We start from the raw sequence: 21,983 nt of genomic DNA on the forward strand, positions 1-21,983 counted from the left end.
TCCCACAGTAGTGTGAAGTGCCATGGGGGGCAATGTCCAAAAATGCATTGGGAATGATGATATATATTACGTGGGTGCCATGATCCAGATAGTGTCCCACGGTTGCGTGAATTGCTATTGAACATCACATTCTAACAATAAAATGGCAAGTTTCCACCGTTCAAATAAGAACACTGGTCATTTTTAGCTAATAATTTTATTTTTGTGGGAATAAACTTGAAAAAACCTTACGTGGGATAATGTCTACCAGAGATTTTGTCCGGACTGGTAAATTATGCCAGGCCGTCCTCGATTGGTATGAGCCATCAGGAGAAACGCTATTGGGGTTTTTTCATTATCGATTCTAGTTTAAACGGATATTTTTGCAGTAAAATACCCAAAAATACCATAATGCTTGCCAGAGGGTGCCGTGTGTCAGCCATTGAGTGTCAAAGGCTGGAAATCACCACGGAACATCGCAATCTAACAATGAAATGGCAAGTTTCTACTGTTCAAGTAAAAATAATGATCATTTTAGTTTATAAGGTTATTTTTGTGGTAAAACGATTGAAAATCCTTAGGTATCAAAACGTGCACCAGAGATTGTCGTCAGGCTGGTACATTGGGGCACGTTCGCCTCAATTACCAGGAGCCATCAGAAAAATGCCATTGGGGATTTTTCATTAGGTTTAAACGATCAACTCTAATGTAAGCAGATATTTTTCCAGGAAAACGACTGGAAAATACTATTGATTTGATTATGCTTGCCAGAGAGAGGCATGTGTTAGCCATAGTGTCTTAAGTAAAAGGATCTGTAATTTCCAATAATCTATTTTCTTCCTCGCATGTCAATTATTTCTGACGTAAGAAACGTAAGATTTATAGACTTTTTTCGAAACATTTACATTAGAAAGTATTCCCTAAATCAAAATACTAGGAAGGCTTTCTAGGTTCAGCTGTCTAGTGATTCATTCTGTTGAGGGTAAGTCTCTTTCGAAACCTAATGAGGACAAAAATCTTTGGATTATAAAGGTTTCCTGAGAAAAAATCCTGTGAAGAAAATGAAATCTCGAAAAAAAGGCCTAGAAAGAAAAATGAAATAATGAAGAAAAATCTCTTAAAGTATTACGTAATACCTACATATGTATCGTCAATACGTTACATTCCACACGTACACCCTCCTCGGTTAACTGAAAAGACAAGTCACCAGAGTTGTCATCCTTAACACTGGTAAACATTCTCTATTACGTAAAACTAAAGAAGTCTTGGAGAAAATGTCTTGAAAAAACAAGTCTTAAAAAATTTCTTGAAGTGTCTTGATACATCTTGAAAAATGTCTTGAAGTAAAATGTGATAAAAACATCTTGAAATGTCTTAAAAAATGTCTTGACGATGAAATTAAATGCTAGGGACCCGGGGGAAAGGGATGCTATGGCCCTGTTGGAATTTACTGCTAGGTCCCCTAGTTGAAATTGGCTGCTGAGGCCCTAGGTTGGAGTTGGATGCTAGGGCTCCACATTGAATTCTAGGGGTCCCTGATGGAATTGTTCGCTAGGGACCCTGTTGGAATTGGGTGCTAAGATCCCGGTGGTTAGATCAGGAGCTTGGTGAAATTAGGTGCTAGGACTGCGACGGGATTAGATCCTAGGGGCCTGGTGTAATTGATTGCTATGGCCCCCGTTGGAATTGACTGCAAGGGTGCCGTTGAAATTGGTTTTTAGGGCCCCAGTTGAATTGGTTTCAGGGGCCCCAGTTGGATTGGTTTCTATGGCCCCGGGTGTAAAAGTGCTGCTAGATTAGGTTAGGGTTCTCTGTGGAAACGTTTGCTTGGGGCCCGGTAGAATTGCTCGCTAGGGCCTGGCGTCTTGAAAGTTCTCCATTAGCTGTCTCTGGAGGTCTTCCCCTGGCCCTCGTGGGTTTTCAAGCAATCAAAGGAAATGTTATGTAACGCGTACGTTTAAATCTTGATCGGTCGATCCCAGGACTCTAACAATTCCTATTACGTAACATTCACCCGCATCTTTAAGAAAACATTTGTATAAGCAAACAAACCCCTATTATGTAACGAACAGATAGGCTATACCATTACAGGTGCACTATAGTATTTTTAATGACCCATGTGCGCGTAATGACATCTTGAGGGGATAGTAACTTCAATATTATACCCCCTTCGGGGCTTGTTGGAAGTCTTATTGTGTCACTACTTATGAATCGCAAAAATAAAAAAGGGGCTTTTTAAGACCCGTGTTCTTTTTTAGACACCCTTTATATGACCAATTTACACTATCTGTTTTTTTGGCCTTCCAGGGGAACTGGACTATTGTCACCCCCTAGCTAGCATCCCTGGCCAAATCTGAAGATAAATGAAAACAACATTGTCAATAACTTTTGTATATTTGTGCATTTGCTGAGAGTGAATCCATAATAGCGATAAACCGAAATAGTAAGTCCACTTTGATTCCCTTTATTATTTTGAGCTTTTATTGGATAATCATAATATTTGTCGTTGCAATTGCCTCTATAATTGTCTACACACCCTAAAAATGGACATTTCTGCATTAACTGAAAACTGTTAATAAATATAACTACCGGGATGTCTTTGTATCCTTTAGCGTCTTGTTTGCCTTATTTTAAACGGTACCATTTTAACTAAAAAGTTTTTTTACGTACAAGCCGTTTTTATACTATTACTTGGTTTAAACAAAATCGAATTGTTGCTACACGTCGTATTCTTAGATTGCGTCAATAACCAATTTGAGTTGACGTTTAATTCATATTTGCTTTTTAGATAACTTTATTTAAGAATTTTATACTCAAACTACGATTTATAAGATACTATGCATCGAAAGCCTTAGATTCTGCCTATATATTAAAGAGATACAGCTAGTTCTAAGAAAAACATAAATAGGAACAAATGGGCCGCCACAAAGATCTCAGAGATCTTGGGTGTATGATTTTTCTAATAAACAAAGTAAATGAAAAATATTTTTTAATAATAAATTTTAAATAAATAAATTCTAAATACATAAATTTTGAAGTTAATAGATTTTAAATTTTAATATTAAAGAGATACAGCTAGTTCTAAGAAAAACATAAATAGGAACAAATGGGCAGCCACAAAGATCTCAGAGATCTTAGGTGTATGATTTTTCTAATAAACAAAGTAAATGAAAAATATTGTTTAATAATAAATTTTAAATAAATAAATTCTAAATAAATAAATTTTGAAGTTAATAGATTTTAAATTTTAATATTAAAGAGATACAGCTAGTTTTAAGAAAAACATAAAAAGGAACAAATGGGCAGCCACAAAGATCTCAGAGATCTTGGGTGTATGATTTTTCTAATAAACAAAGTAAATGAAAAATATTATTTAATAATAAATTTTAAATAAATAAATTTTAAATAAATAAATTTTGAAGTTAATAGATTTTAAATTTTAATATTAAAGAGATACAGCTAGTTCTAAGAAAAACATAAATAGGAACAAATGGGCAGCCACAAAGATCTCAGAGATCTTGGGTGTAGGATTTTTCTAACAAACAAAGTAAATCAAAAATATTTTTTAATAATAAATTTTAAATTGAAATAAAACTTTAAAATTTATAATGAATAAATAGTCATTCATAGTATGTAATTCTAACAAATACAAAGAACAGAACTACCATCAGTGGAAAAGCTTACAAGAATTTGAATGTAGTCATATTTACCAAAACTAAAATGTTTATACATCATCGAGAACTTTGGGATAATGAAACTTTTTCACTGACAATGAAACTATGGGACAATGAGGCTACAATGAGTCAAGCCTAACAAAAAAAAATAACGTCATTTTTAACTGGCTTTCTTTTCTTTCTTGCTTGTTAGATTTTTTAGATTTAGATTTTTGCAAGGTGTAATTGCCATTTTCTGCTACATCAATCTTTAAAAAAATCCATAAGAATGCTGTTCAAAAAAAAGTAAGTTTTCCTTAACTTTATTTGCAATTCTTCAAACCTTTTTATTTTATTAATTGTCTCATTATTACTATTCCATAATTTTATGCCTAGATGAATTAAGGAGAATTTAGAACCTTATACCTTTAGAACTTAGAACTTAGACCCGTTTCTTTTCTTTTCCTTTTTTTCTTTGTTGCATTTTCCAGGTTTGTCAAAATATTTTATCATCAGCACTAATCTGTTTCAGTTCTAAATACCTTATGTAAGAGGCATACTTACTCCCGCCCTTTACACGTATCATTTAACCAAACACTTGGAAAATTATAGATTCAATAACCATCTTAGCTCTATGGCTATCTACCTTAGTTCTTCTGCCCTAGGAAGGATGCATGGACGTATAATAAATAGACTTATCTATTCACAAATGAACTAACAATATTTAATGCATCATTTTTAATACTATTTTAGTTTTGTTAATACTACAAATTATTTTTGTTATTGATACTAAAATCCAAATGTTTGAAATGTACTATAAAACGTTATACCTAAGAAATGATCAATTTATTTCATAACAGCTATGAACTAAGGCCAATCTTCTAATTTTCCACTTGTTCTATTTAGTCTGTTTATTGAAAAACTTAAAGAGTATGTAAATGTTCATATGAAGTTAAAACTATGCTTCGTCTTTTGACAGACAATTTAATATTTTCTAGTCTATCAGCTAATTTGATCTTTATGATCTAAATAGAATATAAATAGAATGAAAGCTTGGCTTCTCATTCTACCACCTGGTTTTACTATTTTACCACCATTTACCATCATCTACGACCACCTGGTTTTACTATTTTTCAGGGCACTTTTGCACTGTGAAATTTTTTAAAAGTATGCCAAACGTCCCAACATTAGAACCAGCGATCCAATGAAGTTATCATTTTTTTTATTTTTTCATTTCTCTTACTTTTATCTTCAAGTATTTTATAGTTTTCTTTGTGGTTTTATAATCTAAATAGAATAAAAGCTTGGCTTTTCATAGATATATAAATTCGTTTATGAGTATAGAAATTTATATATTACAAAGAGCCCAAGAATAATGGGTAGGTTTAATGTAAATAAACATAGGCAACTTTTCCTTATTTTTCTGTTCAATTACTTTACTGTTTCCAATGGGTAAGATGTTTCAGACAAAAGGAAAGATGTATTTTTATAAATATAGAAATTTTAGCTCTAAGTAGCCCCTCCCCTCTCTGCAATAGATAGAAAAAAACAAATTGCCAGAATCTAGGATAAAAATATACAAATTGACAATGGAAGGCTAGCCACCCGCATGGCAAGTGAGCATTTTATCACCGAAGCAATAGCGGTTAAGCATAAAATGTTCGTATATGTATGTTGTAGGAGCAATTTAATTTGTCTGGATTATCGTTTTTTATTTTCATCGGGGAGAGTGGGGTAACCTATAGTGAAGATTTGCATATCTATGAAAAATCATTCTTTTATTCTATTAAACAAAAAAAATTTGATTTTTATTTGGAGCAACATTAAAACTTAAAACGAGCAGAAAGTATTCCGTATATGAAGGTTTGCCCCTCCTCAATACCTCACTCTTCACGCTTAAGTTTTTTAGTACTTTTAAAGAAGCTTCTTATTCTAACTAAACAGCCCTTGTATTTCAGAAGTTGTTTTTAAAAGATTGGGACAAAACGTCAAACTTTAGCGTAAAGAGTGAGGCATTGAGGAAGAGGAAACCTCCTTCATATACGGAACAATTTATGCTTATTCTAAGTTGTAATTTTGCTCCTTGCTTTCAGTTGAAAAAACTTGGTTTTGTATTTAGTTTCTGATCGTTTTTCACATTATATTGGTAAATGCGGTTTCCCTCTATAGGGAATTAGCCCCCCCCTCTCAAGATGAATTCTTCCCTGGAAAGTTCCTCTCACATAAAATACCCCCGGACAATTCCGTCCTCGCTGAAAATTTCTCCTGAATAATTTATTGGAGACAATTCTGCCGGAAAAAGTCCCCTTAGTATACTTTCATTTGAAAGAGACTTTAATATTTGATCGTTTTTCAAATCCTAGCGTAAATCCCCCCTCCCTGGAAAAATTTTCACTGAAATCACTCTCAGTGGAAATCTGATCCCGCATTGAATTTTCCCATGGATCCAGGAAATCTCCCTGCTCCAGAAAACTGCGATCCCGCTGAAAATATTGAAAATATGAAAAATTTGCGACCCGCCTTTTGGGTGTGTTTTCCCTCTTTCTTGAAAATTAGGCTAATTTTATCAGGCTGGTAGCTATTAATAGGTAACATTAATCTTGATTAAAGTACTCTACCAAGCAAAGTACGAAACGGGAAGGGTTGGTATAGTTTCTAAGATTTTCAAAGTGCACAAGCACATTGTTCAAAATTGGTGAGACCAGAACGTTTGGCAAGTGAGAGGAGCGGACCATCTTCACCACCCTAATAACGCCAGAAGTAATAGGGTTATCAAATGTGCAACAATTTCTGTCAATTTCCTATCTGAAATGAGTCAATAACATTTTATATAATTATTTAACCTCCCAGGACAGGATAAGTGTGCTATTTCCTTTGTTCATAAAAAGAGATTTTATACCAAGATCATTCATACCAATTCATTCATCATCATTGGTCATTCATTCATTCGTACCAAGATTTTCCCTTTTGTCTAACTGTCTCTAAGGCTGGTTCATCTTCCAAGAGTTTATAATACAATAAAGCTGATAAAATAAGGGTATATAAAAACGGGTATAAGGGTATATAAAAACTTACTACAGGCTTTTGATGGCTTTTTGCTTGAGGGAACCCATCTTATGAATGATAAATCTTCGTCCAGGCTGAAATATCGCTGGTACGTTCTGGCATTGGCTCGTATTTTTACGAAAGTATTTCCTCTTACCATGCATCTCCAACAATCAGAAACTAAAAATGGAATACAATGCAATGACGTTTTCTTTCGTAAAATATTTCCCAAAAGTTAAAATTGAAATATGATTGCAGATCTTTGTTCCATTAGAGCCTTACTGACAGTACTATCAACACCATGACGGAACAACACTGTTGTTAATAAATCGAGATTGATTATTTTGATGATGATGCTGGGTATATACATCTCTTAGATCTGGTTTACAAAAGTGATAAACTTAGATTAGGTTTTACAAATCTTTTTTGACACGACGTGTACAGAGAGAGTTTTCATTACCATTTATAAAAGTTTCAACATCTCCCTTGAGACAAATTCCTGAGTTGATTCGTTTTTTGACGAGCTATTCAGCTTACACAGAAAGACGAAACTATTGCTGGGAAGGAATTCATTTATTTTAAGTCCCATTCATTTATTATTTGTTTTCTTAGACCAAGACCACTAACATGTTCAAATTTATGATCACGATGGAAATCAAATGTAGAATAATGTAAAAATATAATCAAACATGTTATTGTTTTTCTCTTATATGGCTTAGATGGCTGCAAATAGAGCAGCCATCTCTTTTTTGCCTGTTTATTATGGCTTAAGGTTTAAATTATATTTGCGGCACACAGGAACTGGAAACTTTCCAGTTTTATGAGGTTACTGAAATAAATTAAAAAATGCTAACTTCAAGTACTCGGGGTTTTTTTGATTTTCATCTTTACTATCGTTAGACTAACCCTGTCCTTTGGTGACTTACAAGATATATTGGGTGCTTTAAAATGTATCTTTTTGTCAAAAATCATGGCACGGTCTTCTTGAAAACATTACCGTTCTACCTTGAACTAATAATCTACTCGTTCATCTCACAACAGAATTTCAATACCATCAGATCATAAGTGTATCCACTACTGCTATTTCCACAAGAGTCGCCAACAGCATCATCTTTATCCTAATCCTTCCAATGTCCATTATTTATTGTTTGACACCTTTGCTTTATTGTCCCCAATAATGTATTTGCTGTATGTAGCATGACCGTCTCATACCCCATACGTAAATCCTTCAGCACCAATACCACTGCTTTCACCACCACTCACTTTCACGACCAGTACCCTCACCAATAATCTAATTTATCCATCTCGATTACGTCTACGGCCCTCACCTCAGCCAGCATACCCAAGTCATATCTGCAAGCACCTTTTCGAATACAGCAACCATCCCCTCCAGCAGGACCACGTCCCTCCCTACAACTACTTCTGCGGACAATCACCCAGAACATTCTCATTACTTTCATTTGAAAAAAAAACATTTTTATTTATTTAATTTCTGATCATTTTTCAAATCAAGCCATAAATCTATCCTCCGTGAAAAATTTCCCCCGGGACATTTCCCAAAAAAGTCACCCCAGGCAGTGTCCTTCCTGGTGAAAATTCCCATAACAATTGCCCCGAAACATTCTCCATGGGTAAAATTGAGTAGCCGTAGAGAAACTAAGAATTCTGGCAAACCCCCTCCCCTTAGAAATTTCCCCTGGAAAATTTCCTTCCCCGTAAAAGTCTCCTTGTGGAGGATTCCCTTTGCCGAGATTTTCCACTGAAAATGTCCATATATATCCCAGTAAAAAATACTATGTGAATAATGGGCAAATTGCATAATTTACAGCTCTTTCCTCAGGGGGAGGAGGGGGTGGTATCATTTCTTTAGTGCTGAAATAAGAACGTAACTTTAGTAGTGCCTATAGCATCACTGCTCATTAATATGGCATGGTCATGTCATCCCCAAAAGCGTCGTTATTGGACGCTGAACAAAACAGATGTCACAAAAATTTGATCGAATTTCTTTGAGAAAAAAGGGTGTGTGAGGGGGGGGGCTAGTTTCCCTCTAATTTTTTTTATCCCTTTAAAAGACCACTGTAACTTTTGATATATGTTTGAATGAGAGACCTTTCGATCTTTTAGGACAATTGGTTGTATATGAACGCACCTGGGAAAAAAATAATAATAAAATACGCATCCGTGATGTTTCTTCTGGCAAAATATACAAAATTCTACAGTTCTGTAAATAGGAGCTTGAAACCCCTACAACAGGGTTGTCGGATATGCTGAATCTGATATTGTCATTTTTGTTAAGATTCCTTAATTTTCGGGGGATGTTCCCCTTTTTTTGAAAAATCAGGCTAATATTCCAGGCTCACAGCTTTCGATTGGTAGCATTAAACTTAATGATAGTTTGAATCGGCATCAGAACCAAAAATTTTTGACGTATTAATTTTTTCAGTTTTTTTTAGAGTTTCGTTTACTATTGGGCCTAGTTGTTCCTTACTTACGAAGAGCAGCAGGCAGACTCAATTTGGTTTCGATGGGTGAAACAAAACGCAGGTAATTTTCATCCCAGCTCTCTTTTCCTATATTTTAACTAGAAAAAAAGGGATTTATTTTGAAAATTAATCCTCTACCATGCTTTATTTTAACATTTTATGGGTGGCAGGAGTGAATTTAATAATTTAAGTTTTTTAAATCACATTCATTAATAATAAAATACAAAATTATGCTTTTTAACAGTTCCTTTTTATAAATGTCAAAACTGTAATGTTATCTTTCACTTTTCATTTTAATTCAAAACCCAAATTAGCTAAGATTTACCGATAATAGCTTTTAATATGTGGAGTAAACAATTTCATCTTTTTGCTCAAAAATCAAAATATATAGTGCTAATATAAACCTACACTAATTTTAAAAAGACAAGCATAATTTGTTCTTACATATAGTTTTCTTGTAATTGTTTTTTTTTAATATTATTATTTTATCCCAAATTACTACAAATTCAGAAAGAAACAACTTCAAAAATCTTTACGTAAAAATCAAGCCCCTAAAAAAGGTTTTTTTCTGATCGTAGTTTCAACTTTATCATACAAAACTGTATTATTACCAAATTCCCGAAACAACAAACTGTAGAAAATATTTACTTAAAAAACGTGTAGATGGGAAACATTCATTATGTATTCAAATTCGGTTTAAAAGTCGCTCTAGCAGTTGAAAATCTCACAAGAAATAAAGCTGTTTCCCAATGTTTCCGAATTTCAGTATTTAGCATTTTTTGTTTCTATGATTTCTTATGTTTTTCCTTACTTCACCTGCCATACTTCACGCTTCATCTTTATATACCCACATCAATATATCTTCTTGCGAGTTTGCTTTTCACTTATTGGTGACTATGGTCAGAACAGAAAAGACAAAGTAAGGCAATGTAAGAATAAGGAATAAGAATAAATTATAGCTTACCGCTTGAAACACGCCTATCTGAAATACTAATACTTGCGCTACTATGAAAAGAAACACTTTTTGATCTCCTTCTCCCATCTGAATTGACAACATTTTCATTATCATTTTCATCATTAATGTATTTATCCTCCATTTTTGTAACTTATTTAGAAAAGTCCTCTTGCATATTTAGTCTGCAAAAGGAACTCAACTGTCCTTGGAAAACCATTTCTAAGATTTCCTTGAACTAAGCGTTGTCTTAATGCTTGCGCATAGCTTATTGCCACAATTTGTGGTTTTATTGTAAGAACAAAGAGGATACAGTTAATCTTGGTTTATTTCTAAACCACATCTGTGTGAATGATACATCTTTTAATAGCTGCGATTGGCTGAGCTATAATAACCAGCAATCCAAAATAGTGTAGCTTTCAACCGTTTTTTTTTTTTTCTTAGTTTTTAGTTTTAGTATATTCAGTCCAAAAATGTTTGGACAAACCTTTACTTCGAAATTACTTTCGAATCAAAATTATCCAGCCTTAAAAATTTTATCCACTACCCACTCCCCAAGTTTTTATATATTTCCCAAACCATTACATAATGAAATTGAGCTCTCCAAAATATCCCCACAAACTAATGTTCGTAAGTTCACTAACTCAGACAACGAAATACAGATCGTTAATTTTACCTACTGTCGATTCTCATGGAGATTTGGAAAACCCTTATTTCTTCCGAGAAAATATGGCAGAGCCCCCAAACTTTCAGGAGTAGAGGAAGTACTGGTTGTATGGAAAAACGGAAGAATAATGCATTCCATTAAACAAAAGAAATTCTAATCTCTCTTTTTTTAATTGAAAATTACTCAGTGTTAAGGGAAAATTGTAGGGGGTTAGCATTTACAGTAAGGCAAAACGTGATTGTGATATTTTAAAGGGGATTCGCAAGTGTTCAAAATTAGCAAAAACGGAATGACTTTCACTCAGGGTAACACTGGGTTAACTTTCATCAGGGTTATACCGGGTTACGGGTTAACTATAGACTTGGTCGTAATTATAGCCATCTGATATCAGATTAGATAGCTGGAACTGCTAATAAATAATCTTAGGCAATGACCCTATGAAAACAATTCAGTTCCAGCATGTCTCCGTCCCTAAGAAAAGCCTGATATTAGGACATTTGCAAAACATCAAAATCTTATTTACAATGATATCAAACAGTTCGTGGTAACAAACTGTAAGTAAGGAGCGACCCGTCTCAGTAGTAGCCGAAATTTTAAAAAACGGGGATTACTAAGAGATACATCAAAAGAATAGGATTTTTATATAATTTTTATATGTATGTTTCGTCAAGCTTAAACTTAACCATCAAAATTTACGAGCCTGAGAAAATTTGCCTTATTTTCGAAAAAAGGGTAAACATCTCCTAAAAGTCATAGAATCTTTATTACATCATTTAAACCTTTAATTACACCATTAGATTCAGCGTATGAGAGAACCCTATTGTAGAGGTTTCAAGCTCCTATGTGCAAAAATGTGGAATTTTGTACTTTTTGCCAGAAGAAAGTTCGCGGATGTGTGTTCTTCTTTTTAGGGGGGTGATCGTATCGATCCAGCGTTCCTAGACTATCATAAAAGGGCTCATTCAAACTAAAATTAAAATTTCTAGGGCCCTTCTTAAGTTACCAAAAAATTGGGGGCAACTAGGCCCAATTCCAGGTTTTTTTTTCTCGAAGTCACCCGATCGAAATTTTGAGATAACTATTTTATTAAATATAATCGAAAAATCTAACAACTATGTCTTTGAGGATGACTTTATCCCCCACAGTCCCCGGGGGAAGGGATGCAAGTTATGAAATTTGCCCATTGTTTACATATATCATTGGTTATTGGGAAGTATACAGACGTTTTTAGGGGGGATTATTTCTGGTGGAGGGGTGGGGGAGGGAGTTAACTGAAAAGATCTTTCCACGGAGTAATTCTTAATAGGGGAAGGAAATTTTCTATGAATGGGGTGCTGGACATCACAGAATTATTAAATAAAACGATTAGAAATTAAATATATAAAAACAGGTTCTTTGAACTGAAAGTAAGGATCAACATTAAAATTTAAAATGAAGCAAAATTATTACGTATATGAAAGTTTTCGCCCCCTAATCAATACCTTGCTCTTTACGCTTAAGTTTTCTTAGATTCAGGGGTCATTCTTGAATAATTGCAACAAAATTCAAACTTTAGCGTAAAGAGCAATGTATTGAGTAGGAGGCGAACCCCCTCATATACGTAATGATTTCTATTCGTTCTAAGTTTCAATAATTTAAAAAAAAACTAAAATTTTCCAAAGGAAGTAAAGAGTGAAGTTGAAATTTAAAACGAAAAAAGTTATCACTTTACGGCCTATCTAAGATACATCAATAAAACTAATGCAAATGAATGAACTGGTGATATTTCCTTATGTTTGTAGGATTGCAAAAAACTAGTCCTTTACTGAAAACACAAAACCCAAGTATAAAAAACAAGAATATTGATTTAGGAGTCAAAAGTAAATACGTAGCCTCAAAACAGGAAACTAATCCATAACGCTTTTCATAGTCGTACAGGAGCTGTGATATTAGTAACTTTCAATATACAATTAAAATTATCTTAGACATAGAATTAAAACTTAGGTATAAAAATAATAAGTTTAGAATCATTACACAGCATATAAAATAATGGATTGATTTATCAGATAACACCTTGGTCTCACCTAGCATTACTCGAAATGAAGAGCATATCAACCATAATATGAACTCTAGAAATCCAGTAATTTCACTCTAAATAACGGAGAATTTTAAGTTGGGATACAAATTCTAAAGTGAGTCTGTAGTGACACTTTGAACTTGTCTACAAAACAATCATAAAATGTCCTTTTCAGATCCAACCAGACATTCAGTCACTGAACTGAGCCCATTGCGCAGAAGTGATGTCAAATTAAACGAAAAAGATAAAGTAACAATCTTAAAATGCTTTACTATTACACTGTTAAAAGTGTCCTTAAAAAGTTTACTTTTACCGTACCAAAATTACTATATTGTTTCGTGTTTTCAGTAAAGCCCCAGTTTTCTGTAATCCTACAAACACAGGAAAATTTCACCAGTTGGTTTATTTTCATTAGTTTTATTGATATATGTTAGATAGTAATAAGTTATGTCCGTTTTAAGTTTCAACTTTGCTCTTTACTTCCCCGGGAAAAAAATTTTTTAATTAATTTATGCTTGTTTTTTTATTAAAATTTAATTTAGAAACAACACTGCTATGATCTCTTTAATTCATATGGAATAATTTCTGTGCGTTTTAAATTTTCATGTTGGCCCTTAGTTTCAGATAAAGACTCATTTTTCTTATATAATTTCTAATCACCTCCGATCAAGGGGAGATAATATACCTCAACTCTTATTAAGGAGCCGAACTAAGAAGCCGTTAAAGAAGTGAAAGAAATATAGCCTCAGAGTGGGAAAAAAATCAAAACATAGCTTCGTTTCTTCTTGTAAAAAAAATTAAAAAGAAGAAATGGATCTTTAATTCTTTGTTTAAAAATTTTAATTTAGCAGCACTTAAGAAAGTTGCTCCAGGCGAGTAGCTACGACAGAGGAGGTTAACTGAGCGGACAGGTTTGTGCATTGTTAGCTCAAAAGAAATGCGCCTTTAGGCTTAGGGACTTATTTGACCTGTTATAAATAATGACGAAGACCACACTGCCTTTCCATAATACAAATAAAGAAGAGAGAATAATGAGGACTTTTTTTTCCCAAGACAGTGAATGAACAAAGCCTATTTGAATGTCTCGGCCCTATATCTACGGACCGTCTTCAGCAAAGAAAATTATAAAAAAAAAATAACACGAAAAACACTTACAATATAAGTTCTTGATTAAAAATCTGTTTTTTCATTCACTGTCTTTTAAGCAAGAACTTTTATTGTAAATGTTATTATTTTCTTTGCTGAAGACGGCCCTTAGATATAGGGCCGAAATATTCAAATAGGTTTTATTCTCTCTTCTGTATTTGTATTTGACCTATCTCTAAACAAAAAACCACTCATTACTCAGAAATGAAGGGAAATTTCAACAAAGAGATCATATATTGTATAGGCACGATAAATTACATTATAAACAAAGTTTGTTTTCATTTCAAAAATTTTTGGAAGAGTTACCTGAATCCTCCTAAACAATTACTCTCATTTGTGTTTCTTCCTCTTTAGATGCACAATCTTATGCATGGAGAGAATATTACCATGGAATAATCAAGTAAATAATTTGAATAAGTAGGTATAACACTAAGTAATCCTTCTTTTAATTTGCAACTTTGAGTGGTTCTAGAATCACATGCCTACACTCCTCCAACCACTAAGTGGCCGGGGGTTGGAGTAAGGGGCATAATTTTCTATGGGGTAGAGGGAACAACTTTCCCTCCCAGACTTAAGTTTTCTTCCGCTGTAGCAACAGAACCACGCCTCTAATAATCTAATTTTATATATTATTGTTTTTACTTAATTGCGTAGCTTATTAAGGAGGCTTGTAGGACGACCATATGGTAGGGGCACTTTCAAACCTCCGGTTAAGGGTTTTGGACCATAATTATTACAATGGTGATATACTTTTGTACTTCCAAACTTTTCTACTTAAGAAATGACATCAAAAGTTTTTTTTAGTACTATACCACACTTACGGATGGTAAAATTGATAAACATCCCGTAGATATGAGCCATAGCTTTCAAATGAGCCTTAAAATGACATTGAATTTCAGCTTTGTACCGGAGATGAAATTCTGAAGGTTGTGAAAACAATCAAATCGTATTCAGCAGGGACAGATGGCATTAATCTAAAAAAGTAAGTCAGTGATGTGTTATTTAATGCCATGTCTAGTCCATATAATTAATTTTTCCCTCCAAATCGGTATATTCCCTGATGCGCTTAAAAGGGCAAAAGTAATCCCCTTCGCAAAGGTGGCTCTAAGCTAGAAATCGAAAATTATAGACCCATATCAATCCTACCCTTGTTTTCGAAAATATTTGAAAAAATTGTGCATACAAGGCTTATGAAAACCTTATGAAATGATCACCTTATGAAAACGGGAATGTTAAGTGAAAACCAGTTTGGCTTTAAGAAAGGTCACTCGACGTCGGACGCCGTGCATTCCCTTTGTGATACTGTAAATAGATGCTTTGAACGTGGTGAAATCCCTTTGACTGTTTTTATTGATTTTAGAAAAGCATTCGATACAGTGGATTTTCCACGAAATGTTCTCATCAATAACAAATCCAAGATATCTACTGGTTTTACTCTATTTATAATATTATTTTTTACTTTGAATTTGAGGTCTGTTTGGACATATCCGATTCTAGAAAGTAAAATATAATTTGTTTTACCATAATTTAGTCTAAAATACTGTGAAATAGCCCACGACACAAATTCAGTCAGAGCAATTTCCATTTTTTTTTTTTTTTTTTAGATAAAGCTGGTAGATTTTCACATGCAACAAAAGGAAGTGTGTAATCTGCAAATATTATGATATTAGCTTCAGATAAATAATATTTTATATGGTAAATATAAATGAGAAAAAGGATTGGTCCCATCATTGAACCCTGTGGCACTCTGCAAAGTAAAAGATGGTGCTCTGATGTTGCATTTGCATTTTGTACAACTTTGGCTCTATTGATAAAATACGAAAGAAGCCATTTTAAATCCACATTACGTACACCAATTGATTCAAGAATTTGGAGTATTTTATCATGATCAACAGTGTCAAATGCCTTTTTGATGTCTAAAGGTAAGGCTGCGGGTATTAGGCCTTTATAAAATGGATCATTCACTCAGTCAACCAATTCCAGAATCACAAGGCCCGTAGAAAGTCCTTTTTAAAAGTCAAATTGGGTATCACAAAGAAGATTCTGAGAGAGAGAGAGGGAGAGAGAGAGAGAGAGAGAGAGAGAGAGAGAGAGAGAGAGAGAGAGAGAGAGAGAGAGAGAGAGAGAGAGAGAGAGAGAGAGAGCGAGAGAGAGAGAGATCGGTATATTTAAAAACTATTGTAGCATAGCTAAATTCAGTTTTTTTTACAAAAATCATATATTTAAACAAAAATCACACACTACAACTCAGCATTAAAAACTGATGTGAAGAAAGGCACAAATGAGTTGGCGTATTGATTGGTTCGTACTTTAGGGGTTACAAGTTTATTTTGTAACTGAGTTCGGCTATTGGGAGGGGCTGGTTCGGGTAGTAGTGATCGGTGGCTCTTATTGGCTAGGACGAATTTTCTGAATTGGTGAATAAGGTGTTCAAGCCGGACTTTAAGTGGAGTTAAATTTAATTTAGCGAGGACTTGATCATAGGGTATGCCACGGTTTCGGAGTATAATCCTTTTTGCTTTTTTCTGGACGCACTCTATGTCGCGTAATAGGTACGCTGTGCGGATAGCAGATGGACCCCACACCGGGCACGCTTACTCAAGCAACGGATGAACATAGCACATGTAGGCATGGAGAAGACTTTCGGTATCACACCCAAAACGCCTCATTTTGGTAAGTGTCTGAGGGCTTGCATTAGCCTTGTGGACGGTTAAATTAATATGGACACTGAAACTACAGTCACTAGTGAAGGTTACTCCTAAGATTTTTATTTCGTTCACAATCGGGAAAGGGACTAGAGGCATATCTATATTCCACTTCAGAGGGTTGAAACGAATTATCTTCGACTTGGCTACGTTAATGGTAAGATCATGACTTGAGCATTCGGTCTTTAGCTAATCAAATAACTGGTCTGAAAACTGCTTTGTTATGATAGTGTTTTCGACCAGGTAAGCGATCACTATGGACAGATCATCTACAAACCTGTAACGGTCGTCGTGATGGTTAAGCAGGGAATTAATTACAGCCAGGAAAATTATTCCAGCTAATTTTGTGCCTTGTGGGGCCCCGCAAGAAGTATCTGACCATGATGAATCCGAATCGTTTTCGTGGAGTGCAAAGACTTTTTGTTTTCGGCCAGTTAAGAAGTCAAGTACAAGGCCAAGGGTGCGTCGTTTGGCCCCCATTCCATGGAGATTCATGCCTGCAGTCCGGTGGCGGATTAGGTCAAAGGTCTTTCGGAAATCCACGGCTCAAATGTCGACGAAACGGCTACCTTTTTCAAGCCTGTTCCTGTTCCTTTTCTGTTCCTGGAGGTAATCATGCATTCTTCTATGAACTACTTTCTCAAAGAATAAATTGATGAACATGAACTAGTCTATCCGGAATACAGATTAAATGTGTTTTCAAACTATGTTAAATGTTGAGAGTGTAATTGTTCATTTCATTCAGAAAATGAAAAGTGTGCAAAAATCGATGCAGTTGATTGGGCTGATAGCTGGTTATATCCTGACTTTTTCTCAAAATTTAATCTAAAAGTTAGCGTTCAAGATCCACTTGGCCCCCCAAGATCCCCTAAAAATTTCAAATTGAACACCCAAGGTGTACCTGAAATAATCAAGATATGACATTTTGATGGCCTGAGAACACAGAGTACTATAAGTATATGGACATTCAGAATCACTCGGAAGACTCTCACAGCATCAGACAGACGTAATGCAATCAACGACTTTTTCAATGCTTTATCTGTCTATAAATCTTTTTTAACCAATGCTGCACCAACAAGATATCTTATAATGGTCAAGACTAGAATAATAATAATAATAATAATAAAAATTTATTCCTGAAACAGCCCGTGGGTCATAGGAATTTTACATAACAAACAACAAATCAGCTAAAATAAATTAATACTATTTAAAGAAAACACTCACGATGTGCCGCTGCAATCCTGACAAACCTTGCTATCCCTTTAACACTCAGGAAAATTGTCTCTTTCATTCTATCTACCATCCATATCTCATTCAATTTTTCTTTATCATACATCTCTCGCTTCTATTCATTCAATTGGACACATTCACATAAAAAATGTATCAAATTTTCATCCTGAGATCTACACATAGGACAAGCAATAGATTCTACTTTCTCCCTTTTTCTCTCTTGATACTTTCATTTCTCACCAATCAAAAATCCATTTCCCCCTTCAATCCAAATAATGCTTCAAATCCTCTCTACTTAACCCAACCTTCCAATATTCCCTTCTAAAATATTCTTGACTATTAGCCGAAGATCACAAAATTCAACACTTTAGTCAGTCTTTGAACCTATAATCTGTTCCAACGTAAATGAATGAGACTCATTTTCTCAGCAATTTTTGGCCTTTTCGACCATTCTGTTGAAGCAATTGTTTGTTATCTGGAGAGCGTTTTCAAGGGAGAATTTCGCAAGTGCCTTAATTCTCCATTTCATAGTGAATTCTAGTCTTTCATTATTTTATTTCAGTTATTCTTATTTATTTTTTATTTCTATTTATTATTTTCATTGTTTATCTTATAGGTTACTTATTTTGATTCATGGTAATTAGATTTAACTAAAGACTTATTGAATTTGCAGGTAGTTACATAGACTTTCATGCAACCACAAGGCCTTATACGTTTTCCTCCAATGCGTAAGTATTGATTTTTTATTTATTTAGTTGTTATTATTGGAAATAAGTATTTGAACTTAAAACTTGAACTTGATTGATTGCAATGAATAACAGAATAGATGAGCTTCCACAAATGATATTTGAGCAGGGATTTTTTTTTATTATTACTTTCATGAACATGTACTTAATGGAGTCACGGCAGTGCAGATGAAAAATTGAGTGTAGTATTTTTTTTTCAAATCCTTGTTTGGCTCTTTTTATTAACAATGAACCCTTAAAGAACTTTGACATAACCAGGGTTGCCAGCAAGTGTTGCAACCACTATTTCTAGTGATTGTTTTATTTCCCAGTGTTTTTTTTTGGGGGGGGGGTGTGATTGTTAGTGATTTTACTTTTAAAACTATGGATTTCTTCCACAAATTGCAAAAGGGACGCTCTAGTGAAAACTTTACTTACTGCCAATGAAACAAGTAAGCCTAAAACTATTGTCTTCTTTCTGTCTCCGAAACAAATTTGATCAAATTCAAAAGAAACTAAGCTGACAAAATTTTACCGACTTGCATAAAGTGATACTGCATAATGGACTTGCATAGAGATTAATAGAAGCTAAATTATTTTTATTCTTCATTTTTTCTTATTAGCAATTTCCTTATTAATGTTTAGTTACAGTTTTGACACTTAGTCGTTAACATATTGTAAACTTGGGCTAAACCGATTACAAGGCTTTTTCCACTGCTTAACTAAGATATCTCTCGTTCTTCAATCGGTCAATATGTTAATATCATTTCTATATTCAATTGGAATCTCCTAATAACAGGTACCATTTGTTAAGAAAGTCAAAAGTTTTAACGAAAAAATATTTTGGCTTCTCTCCTGGAAGCCTTCTTGAACGTCAAAAAAATACGTAAAGAAAAACAATTGAAAGGAAACATGAAAAAAAGAAAAAAGTATACAATCGTAGTAGTAAAAACAAAAAGAATGGCGAAAGGAAATTAATTCGTCAATATGTTAATATCATTTCCATATTCAATTGAAATCTATCAATAACATGTACAATTTGTTAAGAAACTTAAAAATTAAAAAAAACGTTTTGACACAAAAACATTAATAAAAGTTCAAATATTTTAGCTTCTCGCATAGAAACCTTCATGAACGTCAAAAAAAATACAAGCAAAAGAAAACTTGTCTTAATAAAACATAAAAGAAAGAAAGACAAGATACAATCCGTTATGCTAAAAAGCAAAAAGAATGACGCAAGAAAATCAATCCATCTATATATTAATATTATTTTTATATTCAATTGAAGTATATCAATGACAGGTACAAATTGTCCCGAAAGAAAAAATAAGTATTAACACAAAAATAATAACAAAAGTCCAAATATTTTGGCTTCATGCCTGAAACCCTTTATGAACGTCGAAAAATATAAACAAAAAAGAACTACCCTAAAGAAAACGTACAAAAAAGAAAACACACAATCGCTATGCTAAAAAAAATAAGAATGACGAAAGGAAAGTTTGTATTTTAAAAAAAGCCAATCATGCGACAGTACATAAGGCACTGGCCAGGATATCTGTCATACACTATCGTAAAAATATATTTTTATGACTATCTTCTGATATGAGGCTCTAGCAACATTAAAGTGTTTTTTTTTTTATTTAAAAATCTTACCTATGCCCTAGGTTGAATGAATAAAAAAGAAAAAAAAATACAGATCACAAGAAACTTTTGTGTTTGATTACTTTTAAGAATCTTCTACGCTGCAAAACAAGCGTATTGACTCTTTCGAAGTTTATTTTATCTTACATATTAAAGTCGAACTTACATCAGGCTGAATCTACAAAATTTCCTGATACTCTTACTATAAAAAGTATATAAAGTTTAAGTCAGTTTATTATTGAACTATTATAGATTGAATTTAACAGATATTGGCATTCATCTCTATTTATAGTAACTCCTTTATACACAATTTGTTTTATTTAATTTCTTTAATTTCAGAAAGACTTTTTAGTTGCTCAGCAAAATTATTAATTAATTTTGTTTCATCGAACGTAACAGACGTTCAAACAGATCAAACAGACGTTTCAAATCGGGATTATTCTTTTTTCTTTTCTTTTTTGAACCTTAAGGCATAAAATATTTCAATTTCATACAGTTGGAGTTCATTTTCTAAATTTTGAACGATTTTTCTACCATAATATTTTCCACAAGAAGAAAGTATTCAATTTACACCACTTTGTATGTTTTTTTGGAATTACATCTTTGCCTGAATTTACCAAAAATCTTACAGTTATTTTGGTTTTGAAACCAGTTTTAATATTTTGTTTTTTTTTTGTTTTTTTTGTTAATGTATGGTGGGAAAACTTAGACTGAAAATATATGATTTGTTTTCTTATCAATTTGTTTATATGTTCCAAAATACTCGCCGGTGTTCCAGTAATTAGACAACTTCAACTAGCAAAAGGAAAATGGCTTCTAAAGGCTTAGGAAAAAATGGGGGTTTTAATGGACAATCAAAATTTCTAAAAAAGTAAATATTTTGGTTAAACCACCGCTAGCCAAAGCAACGTTCAAATACCAGGGATACAAGCTAAAGACACCAATTCAGGAAAATACGGAAGATGGGGCAAGGATTTTTTTCTTATCATTTTCATAAGAACAAAAAAAAAACACCAAAATAAAGATTGTTTTCAAAATCTTTGAGGATAATTGCACCGCCTACCCGTTGGTGACTTGTGTCGAACATGATAAAAAAAAACTGGTTAATCATATTATTAAACAGTGTTAAAAGCCTAAAAATATAAACCGGTTACCAAACAGTTCGTGGTAACGAACTGTAGTAAGGAGCAACCCGGCTCAATAGTAACCGAAACTCTAAAAAATGGAAGTTTGACACCAATAGCTACATTAAAAAAATCGCATTTTATTGCTGATTTTAAATATATAACTTTCATCAAGATTAGTCTTACCTATCAAAAGTTAGGAGCCTGAAAAAATTTGCCTCATTTTAGCAATAGGGGAAACTAAAATCACACCATTAGATTCAGCGTATCAGAGAACCTCATTGTAGAAGTTTCAAGCTCCTATCTACAAAAATGCGGAATTTGGCATTTTTTCCCAGAGGACAAATCACGAATGCGTGTTTATTTGTTTTTTTGTTTTTTTTTGTTGTTTTTTTCCCAGGGGTGATCGTATCGACACAGTGGTCCTAGAATTTCGTGAGAGGGCTCATTCTAACAGAAATTAAAAGTTCTAGTGCCCTTTTTAAGTGACCAAAAAAATTGGAGGGCACCTAGGCCCCCTCCCACACTCATTTTCCCCCAAAGTCACCGGATCGAAATTCTGAGATAGCCATTTTAT

At 33.6% G+C, this 21,983-nt stretch overlaps 1 protein-coding gene across 1 annotated transcript in view; it reads right to left on the minus strand.

The window, feature by feature from the left end:
* LOC136037494 (inactive phospholipase C-like protein 2) overlaps nucleotides 1–10,367 on the minus strand; it is a 195,616-nt gene extending 185,249 nt beyond the window's left edge. The window contains exons 1-2 of the mRNA XM_065720211.1: nucleotides 10,125–10,367; nucleotides 6,708–6,857 (exon numbers count right to left, since the gene is read on the minus strand). Of these exons, the coding sequence (XP_065576283.1) occupies nucleotides 6,708–6,857; nucleotides 10,125–10,257 (283 nt within the window). The 5' untranslated portion in view covers nucleotides 10,258–10,367. The remainder of the gene's footprint in view (nucleotides 1–6,707; nucleotides 6,858–10,124) is intronic.
* Between the last annotated feature and the right edge of the window lie 11,616 nt (nucleotides 10,368–21,983).

This window comes from Artemia franciscana, chromosome 17 (assembly GCF_032884065.1).
Source record: "Artemia franciscana chromosome 17, ASM3288406v1, whole genome shotgun sequence".
NCBI classification, from domain to species: Eukaryota; Metazoa; Arthropoda; class Branchiopoda; order Anostraca; family Artemiidae; genus Artemia; species Artemia franciscana.